Source organism: Mizuhopecten yessoensis, unplaced genomic scaffold, assembly GCF_002113885.1.
Source record: "Mizuhopecten yessoensis strain PY_sf001 unplaced genomic scaffold, ASM211388v2 scaffold4373_1, whole genome shotgun sequence".
Lineage (NCBI taxonomy): Eukaryota > Metazoa > Mollusca > Bivalvia > Pectinida > Pectinidae > Mizuhopecten > Mizuhopecten yessoensis.
Genome location: NW_018405513.1, coordinates 129,155 through 139,156, shown reverse-complemented (window position 1 = coordinate 139,156; position 10,002 = coordinate 129,155). Strand labels below are relative to the sequence as shown.

General features: G+C 37.4%; 1 protein-coding gene across 1 annotated transcript in view; it reads left to right on the top strand.

Moving 5' to 3' along the window:
- LOC110448872 (TM2 domain-containing protein CG11103-like) overlaps positions 1-10,002 on the top strand; it is a 38,192-nt gene that overhangs the window by 5,907 nt on the left and 22,283 nt on the right. Inside the window, exons 2-3 of the mRNA XM_021495351.1 lie at positions 4,500-4,587; positions 5,576-5,691. Of these exons, the coding sequence (XP_021351026.1) occupies positions 4,500-4,587; positions 5,576-5,691 (204 nt within the window). The remainder of the gene's footprint in view (positions 1-4,499; positions 4,588-5,575; positions 5,692-10,002) is intronic.

Below are 10,002 nucleotides of genomic sequence, written 5' to 3'. Positions count from 1 at the left end.
AGTTCTAATAGGCCGATCTCACTTAAAATTGGTCTAGGAATGATCAGCTCATGGTCCTGACAAAGTTAAGTTAACATTATACTATTTTTTACTCAAATTGGTACATATTTCAACAACAAAAATAAATACTGTAGACTCAGGTGACCGTTTAGGCCCATGGGCCTCTTGTTATACAATACATTTTTTTTTAATGTCACATGTAAATATCACAAAACAACAATAGTATTTACATGTACGGTAAGTAAATTTGATAAATATTCTGAATCCTGGGATTTGTCATTAAATAATGTAACTTACCACTAACATCAAGGTCCAAAAATAAAGTTTTGAATAAAAGCTGCATTGAAAAGTTCAGTTTTGATATCAGAGTAAAGTTCACAGTTAATATCAAAATGTGTTACTTTGCAAGTCACAGAGTGCATAGAAGGTCCTGTAGAGGTATAACGGGGTGAGAATACTGGCCTGTTTTAACTTTTTGTTTGAGATTGCCACAACGGAATTGAATTGCTAATGTCTGCCTGTCTATACCAGTCATTTATGTCTTCCTCATGAAACACTCAACTAGCTTTCATGACTCTTTTTTTTGCTGGGGTTCGATGTTACTGTTACAGATTTACTAGGTGAGATTTGGTGTCCGTTAGAGAACAATAGGAGTTAATAACAGTTAAATTTTAGTCTGTACTTCAAAATGTTTTACCATATGAATATATATGAACATATATATACAACACAGCAATAAAGATCTTTGCTGTTACATTTTACTTATTTATGATCTTGTTTTAACTTCATATATATTAAACTCGTTATCAGAACATAATATTTATTTTCCACTCTATACACTTACTAATCAAAATATAATAATTTGTTTGAATTTGAATTCAGTTGAAAGGCTTCAAGAAATATTTATTAACAAAGATTTTTTTTTTTTTTGATAGTGTTTCGAAAGATGAAGAATTTGTAACTATGAAAAATGGTATTATAAAGGTAGCATATAATATATTAATAGACTTCAGGGGTACAGTTGTAATGCACTGGAAATAGAAAAGGTTCATATGTGCAAAAATCATAAGATAATATTGTAATATATTGTTGAATTAATAATTAGCATGCTTCTCCTTTGAGGCAATCAGAAGGATAAAATATTGGTTCAGACTTTAAAAATACATTAATTGTTTATACATTGTATTTCCTATATCACATTATGTACTGAAGTCTATGATGTGAGGCACGGTTAAGTCTAGTGGTAGGATGCTGGGTTATTGACCGAAGGCCTATAAAGGTTGAGGATTCGAGTCATGGCACGGCACTGTGTTGTATTTATGGGCAATTAAGTTGATAACTTGACTCCGCTTGTTAGCTCACCTGGTCCGAAGGTGTAGACCTGAGTGCAATGGATATCGATCATTTTTGCCCGCAGGGCAAGTGAGCTTATATAATTATGTCGTGGTGCGGCGTCCGTCCGTCATCTTTTCCTTTAAACAACTTCTTCTGAAGTACGGACAGGCCTAGAGTCATGATATTTGGCTGAAAGCTTTGTTGATAGGAGTCCTACAAATTTTGAGAACGAAAATGACCTTGACCTACAAATGTACTTTAAAAGTCACATGGGTCAAATGTGTCAAACACTTAAAACAACTTCTACTGAAGAACTAAAAGGTATAGAATCTTCATATTTGACTGGTGGCTTCCTGGGATAGAGCTTAACAAAGTTTAAGAATGAAAATGACCTTGACATACTTTCAAGGTCGCAGGGGTCAAATATGTCAAAAACTTCAAACGACTTCTGATGATGAACTAAAAGGTATAGAATCTTCATATTTGGCTGATGGCTTCCTGAGATGGAGCCCAACACAGTTTGAGAATGAAAATGACCTTGACCTACTTTTAAGGTCACATGAGGCAGATATGTCAAACACTTCAAATGACTTCTTCTGAAGAACTGGAAGTTATAGAACCTTATTATTTGACTAGTTATTTTCTGGGGAAAAGCCAAACAAAGTTTGCAAATGAAAGTGACCTTGACCAACTTTCAAGGTCACAGGAGTCAGATATGACTAACGCTTAGATCAACTTCTTCTGAAGTACTGCAAGTTATAAAATCTTAATATTTGGCTAGTGACTTCCTGAGATAGAGCTCACCAAAGTTTGTGAATGAAAATGACCTCAACCTACTTTAGAAGTCACAGAGGTCAGCAACATTTTAATGGATTTGTTCTTCAGAACTGAAAGGAATGGATTCATAAGATTTGGCTGGTAGCTTTTGGAATAGAGCTAACCAATTTGAGAAGGAAAATGACATTGATCTACTTACAAAGTCACAAGGAAAAATATGTCAAGCAACTTCTGAAGAATCAAAAAGCATAGAATCTTATAATAATATTTTGCTGTTAGTTTCAACAGATGGAGCCAACAAAGTTTGCAAGGGAAATATTTTTAGTGCAATATAATATTTAATGAGAATATTTTGCTATGACTGCTTAAATAATCAGGTGAGCATTACAGGCCCTCTTCAGGGCCTCATGTTGGTCAGAAGCATTCATGGGAGGTGGGGATTAAAAATTGTACAAATGGTGGGGCTGACCCCCCAGGGGGCTGAGGGGCGGGGGCCAAAAAGGGGATAATTTGGCTATATTGCTATAAACAACTTCTCCTGCAGAACTGTGCAATGGATATCAACCATATTTTACTGGAAGCATCCCTAGGTAGTGGGGATTCAAAATTGTACAAATGGTTGGGCTGAACCCCAAGGGGGCTGAGGGGCGGGGCCAAAAAGTGTTATTTGGCTATTTTGCTTTAAGCGACTTCTTCTCTACAACTATAAGATGGTGGGGCCAAAAGGGGGCAATTTGGCTAAATTGCTATAATGACTTCTGCAGAACTATGTGCTGGATATCAATCATATTTGGTCAGAAGCATTCATTAGAGGTGGGGACTCAAAATTGTACAAATGGTGGGGCTGACCCCGCAGGGGGCTGAGGGGCGTGGCCAAATAGGGTAATTTTAACCTCTTTTTATTAGCTCACCTGGCCCGTAGGGCCAAGTGAGCTTATGTAGTGGTGCGGCGTCCGGCATCATTATTTTACATTTTCTTCCCAATAACCAAAAGGCCTAAGGTGATGGTATTGGGCCTGTAGCATGCTGGGATGAAGAGCTACCAAGTTTGTTCAAATAAATGACATTGACCCACTTTCAAGGTCAAGGGTCAAATGTGTTAAAATCTTTAAACAACTTCTTCTCAATAACCAAAATTCCCCAGGTACTGAAATTGGGCCTGTTGCATACTGGGATGAAGGCTACCAAGTTTGTTCAATTGAATGACCTTGACCCACTTTCAAGGTCACAGGGGTCAAATGTGTTAAAATCTACAAACAGCTTCTTTTTAACAACCAAAAGGCCTAGGGTGATGATATTGGGCCTGTATCATGTTGGTATGAAAGGCTACCAAGTTTGTTCAAATGCATAACCTTGACCCACTTTCAAGCTCACAGGGGCAAAATGTCCTAAAATCTTCCAACAACTTCTGATGAATAACCAAAAGGCCCAGAGTACTGATATTGGGCCTGTAGCATGCTGGGATAAAGGGCTACCAAGTTTGTTCAAATGAATGACCTTGACCCACTTTCAAGGTCACAGGAATCAAATGTCTTAAAATCTTCAAACAACTTCTTCTCAATAACTAAGAGGCCTTAGGATCATGATATTTGGCCAGTAACATGCGGGGATGAAGGACTACCAAGTTTATTCAAATGAATGACCTTCACCCATATTCAAGGTCACAGTGGTCAATATATGTTTAGATCTTTAAATAACTTGTTCTGTATAACCAAAAGGTCCAGGGTACTGATATTTTCCCAGAAGCATGCTGCGTTGGAAGACTATAAACTCTGTTCAACCTAGTGTCCTTGTTCGACATTCAAGGACATACGTTTAAATCTTTTAATAAGTTCTTATGAATCAAACACTGATATTCTGCCTGTAGCTGTATTTTAGTCCACTTTTAAGATTACAAGTGTGAGATTAATACCAGGTGAGCGATGCAGGCCCATTGGGCCTCTTGTTATTATTATTATGAGAATTTTCCTATCGATTCGAAAGGTACTGCATGCAATTTTGTACCAGGGAAGTTTGGTCCGAGTAGTTCCATACTACAAAATATATCATTTAATGTAATGTAGAGTATGAGAACTCTATTATTTTTGACTCCAACTTGATCAGTTATTGCATGGTAGTGAGCTTGGATGAAAGGCAATATTAATAACCTATATTGATATACTCTTACATGAAGGTCAAAGGGGTCTAATGTGTTAAATTCTAGGACTTCCTCTGAATGAATAAGAAATTAGACTCGATCATGATATTTGGCCTTTATATATGAACTTCTTTGAATGACACGGGTGTGAGATGAATGTCCAATGAGTGATACAGGCCTGACTTGGGTTTTTTATATAAAATATAGAAAAGAATCAAATTTAATTTTGTTCCTTGTTTTTGTCCTTCAGACCATTGGACTTTCTCAACTGCAGTGAACCCCTTGACTTAGGTGGAAATGAAACCAAAAGGAAAGAAATAGGATATGGTTGTACCAAAGTGAGTGACTTGTATATAGGTTTGTAACATTGTCGGAAACTGCTTTTAATAAAACAAATATGTTAATCCACAAAAAATACAATATTTCAATATAGAAGTTGAAAATGAGTTCCTTTGTTGAACATCCATCATATAAATTTATGAATGTAGCTAAAATTTCTCATTTACATGAATATTTAGGAGGCAAGGTATAGTCTAGTGATAGGACATGTACCCCAGTCTTGTGACCGACTGTGTTGTATCTTTGAGCAAATTACTTGACTCCTCTTTATTCCAGTCTACTCAGCTGTAAATGAGTACGGGTTTGGGCAGTGCTAGAATTGTTGAATGCTAGCTGTGAGCACGCAAATACCAGGCAGCACCGGCTGTATGCTCCCAAGGGAGTTGAGAAAGATATTGGCTGGTTACAAGAGCCCTATAATTAAACCATGGATAATAATTTCTGAACCGCTTTGAGATGACTTACAAACTTGGTTGTGATAAAGTGGTATTATTATTATTAATTATAAATTAAAATTATTTTTTGGATGATATGTAATGATAATATGAAAGAAAGCATAATACATGTATTACACATGACATCTCCAGCACACAAGCAGGCGTACACACATATATAAGGGAGATGATATAAGCCAGGTGTCATAGGACTAAGTACATTTAGTTGAGCGCCTGATAAGGCAGCTTCTGCAAATTCCTCAAAATTGTATTGATTAATGTATATGCTAACTGTATTAATTGTATATGTATGTACTGTTAAGAGCTTTAGATTGGCTTATTTTTTTTTTGTTAGTTAGATATATGGCGCTATATCAAATGTTGTATATTATTATTATTATACTTTGTAGCAATACTGTAATTAATATTCCAATGTCCAAATGTCATTCATTTCCACTCCCATCTATGACCTATTCAGTCTCATAAAAAAACCTTCTACATTTACAGAAGAAGTTCTAAAACTGTAAAATTAAATGTATTGTTATGTGTTCAGTATGGGGGTGAGCGGTATGAAGACGTACAGAAAACTGGAGTTGTGTGTGATGTTTTGCCAGACATTGAGTGCTTTGGTAACAGAACATTCATACAAGATGGATTTCCTTGTATTAAGTGAGTATCGTCTCAACTTTATACTGGTGTTCTTATTAGTGTAAACCACAAGAATTATTAAAACATTAATTCTATTTCATTGATGTGATATAATGTCATTTGATATCGTATTCCTTGTGATATTTATATATATATATTACATTTTTAGCTCATGCTGAGCTTATAATTATGCCATACCGCAGCATTCGTCGTCCATCCATCCGTCAACTTGTTCTTTTGAATCTAGGGTCATGATATTTGACCAGTAGGTACAGTACCTGAGATGGAAAGCTATAAAGTTTCCTCGTTAAAATGACCTTGACCTACTTTCAATGTCACAGGGGTCAAATATATTAAAAATTTCAAACAACAATATCCTAAGAACCATTTAGACTAGAGTCATGATACTTGGGTATTTTATGAAGACCAGCAGTTTGAATCTTTTTCTTAATTACAGTAATGAGGTCAAAGGTCAGCTTTAAGTGCTAGTAGGAGTCAAAGGTCAACATGGATTAAAAACTTGAACAATCTTCTTCTCAAGTTCCATCAAGTCCAGGGTCATTATATTTGGCCAGTAGGTACCTGGGATGGAATGCAAGAAAATTTTCTCATTAAAAAGACCTTCTTTCAAGGTCACAGGGGTCAAATATGTTAAAACTTCAAACAACAATATGCTAAGAACCATTTGGACTAGAGTCATGATTATAACTGGGGTATGTTATGTAGACCAGCAGTGCAAATCATTTTCTTTATTACAGTAATGAGGTCAAAGGCCAACTTTAAAGGGGCATCACGGTGAAGTAAAAAAAAAATGTCTTTTTTTCAAATACTACATAAACATATCAAGTGTGACTCCTTATGGAAAATAACGATCGGATTTGGCTGAAATAGATTCATAAAAATGATTAAATCTAAGAAAATCATCGGTATTTCTACCTGTCTGACCAAGGTTTTGTTCAGGGATTTCCCTCTTCTAGCGCATGCGCATAGCACACCATTTCTTTGTAAACAAAATGACTGGCCGTGTGAAGTAAGCGGAAGAAAAGTGTTGTACCGTGTCAGCTACGAAACGAAAAGTTGCAAAATGGTCAAAAGATAGCGCAAGGAGTACGTTACGGAATCATTATTGCAGGTGGGCAGTATTCACAGATGAAAATAAATGCCCTAGCAGTTAGTACGGTGCATGTATTCTTCCGGATAGCCAGTTAAGCTGAAATGGAATCGACAGAAATTCTAGCGCTGTTTATGTTATGAATAAATATCTAAAACTATTAAGCTCGCTAGTATCTTTGTCTGAGTTTGAACACAAATGAACTTAGTTAAATATGTTAATGGGCATTTATCGGAGAGAGTTTACTTTGTGTTTCTATGATTATACAGTAGTTTATGCGAAAGGAAAGGATATGAGGCCCTCCAAGGGATAACTGTTGTGAAGGCCCACAGCGTATTTTCAGGGTCATCAAGATACGTGCACTATTAGATTCACATAATTTATAATATTACCGGGTTCAGTAAAATGGTATGATTTGATTATATTGCTGAGTTAAACGATTATTTTTGGTTTTACATGCAAGATTTAAATTAGTACTTATATGAATACCCGGCCTCCTCTGCCCCGGCAATATATAAAAAAAAATCAGAAAGGTTTGTCCCATGGTTGAGGGAAGGTGCTTAGCCCCGTACCATCTGTACCGGTACTTAAAATTCAATATATATATAAATATCTACTTTATGTTTATGTCTATTATCATTGTTGACATTATATTGTAAATGTATGACGGGAGAAGGCTGTGATAAGTTGTAAAAATTTGTGCCCCATCCCTTGTTCAATTTTATTGGCAACAAATATGTTTAAAGCTAAATAAATTTAATTTCTGAATATTGGCAAGCGTGCAATTAACTTCTGATGAATAATAATTACTGTTCAATAAGTTTGAATACGGACTCAGAAAACATATTACTTGGTTTCATAGCGTGGTAAGAAGTTGCAGTTGCCTGACGGCCCCTATCTGGGGCCCCCTCTGGAAACCGTTTCATCTCGCTCAAACCACTTGTGTTTACTGCCGAGTCAGGTGACGTTATCGGCGCTATTTTTAGCAGGGCTTTCCCGAACAATTCAAGTGGTCAAACTGGACATTTGGAACGGACTATGAATATGGGAATAGCGAGGTAACATAAGTGGAAGTGCATGCAATATATAAATTCATTAAAAAAAATATGGCTCTTAAAGTGATGTCCCTTTAAGTGATAGTCAGAGTTAAAGGTCAACGTGGGTTAAAAGCTTCCAAATTTAAATTTCAAATTCAAACAATATCTTAAGAACCATTTACCATTTACAATGGGTATTGAGCTGCAAAAATCTTCTTCTGCCAAAAGGAAATACCCACAGCTTTGATATTTTTAGCTCAAAGGGCCAAGTGAGCTTATGCCATGGTGCAGCGTCTGTCATCGGTCCGTCCGTCAATTTTTCCTTTAAAACGCTACTTGTCCTGAACGGCGAAGTAGATTTTGACCAAATTTGGTCAGAAGCATCGTTGGGGGAAGGGGAACAAATTTTGTATAAATGGTGGGTCCGGCCCCCCTGCAGGCTGAAGGGCAGGGCCCAATAGGGGGTATATAGCAAATTCTTTAAAATCCTTCTTCTTCTGTAGGAAGGAAAGGATTTGTTCCATATTTGGTCAGAAGCATCCTTGGGGAAAGTGGAACAAATTTTGTATAATTGGTGGGTCCGGCCCCCCTGCAGGCTGAAGGGCAGGGCCCAATAGGGGGTATATAGCAAATTCTTTAAAATCCTTCTTCTTCTGTAGGAAGGAAAGGATTTGTTCCATATTTGGTCAGAAGCATCCTTGGGGAAAGTGGAACAAATTTTGTATAATTGGTGGGTCCGGCCCCCCTGCAGGCTGAAGGGCAGGGCCCAATAGGGGGTATATAGCAAATTCTTTAAAATCCTTCTTCTTCTGTAGGAAGGAAAGGATTTGTTCCATATTTGGTCAGAAGCATCCTTGGGGAAAGTGGAACAAATTTTGTATAATTGGTGGGTCTGGCCCCCCCTGCGGGCTGAAGGGCAGGGCCCAATAGGGGGTATATAGCAAATTCTTTAAAGGGGCTGGTCGGAGAAAAAATTACAAATTAAATGGGTCTAAATGCGTTTTCTGGCCTTCCAAAAGTTATACCACGGCAATATGATGGTCGAGATCTGCTTGTAATGTCCCGTTTTGACCACTGAAATATCGGGGATGCCCCGCGTAAATTTAGCGCAGATCTATTTATATATGTCACGTGGTTGTTTCGAAAGTGAGGCAGTGAAGATAACAACAATAGCACGCCGTCTATCAGCCATGTCGAACTCAACTAGCGGACAAGACATCAATACTATACGTAAATAATTGTTTTCAAAGGTCATGTATGATGCAAGAGAGTATTCCTACCTATATGTTGTTGCTATATATAACGGTATTGATACCTCGTGCCTGTCATGACTTTTGCATGCATCTTTTTCTTTCGCTGCGATGTTTACATTTGGCCTTGTTGATGACGCGCATGCAGTAAAATTACATCACTGTTCTGGGTCAATTGAGAGTTTTAGACTGTCAGGTGACGATTTAGGATTTCTTTAATATAAATATAATTTTTACTCTTAGGGAGTGAATTTCAGTAAAATTTGAATCGGTATATTTCATAAGAAAGTATTTTAAACACGTGTATGCCGTTTTAGCAAATATGACATTTTTTCCCCGACCAGCCCCTTTAAAATCCTTCTTATGTAGGAATGAAAGAATTTGTTCCATATTTAGTCAAAAGCATCCTTGGGGGAAGAGGAACCAATTTTGTATAAACCGTGGGTCTGGCCCCCACAGGGGCCTGAGGTGCGAGGCCCAATAGGGGAAAAATAGCAAATTATTCTTTAAAATCCTTCTTATTCTGTAGGAATGAAAAGATTTGGTCCATATTTGGTCTGAAGCATCCTTGGGTAAAGGGGAACACATTTTGTATAAACGGTGGGTGTGGCCCCCCCTGGGACCTGAGGGGCAGGGGAAATAGAGGTTAAACTTTTAAAATCCTTCCTCGACCATCGGGATTAATGGATTTTATCCTAATTCGGTATTGAGGATCCTTTGGCCAAGGGGACTCAATTTTGTATAGGCAGTGGATGTGGTCTCCAAGGGGGCAGAAGGACAGGCCCAATAGGGAAAATAGAGGTAAATCTTTAAAATCCTTCTTCTACCATAGGGATGAAGGTATTTCTTCCCAATTTGGTCTGGAGGATCTTGGGCAAAAGGGACTTGAAGTTGTATAAACAGTGAGTGTGCCCCCCCCCCCCCCCCCCCCCCC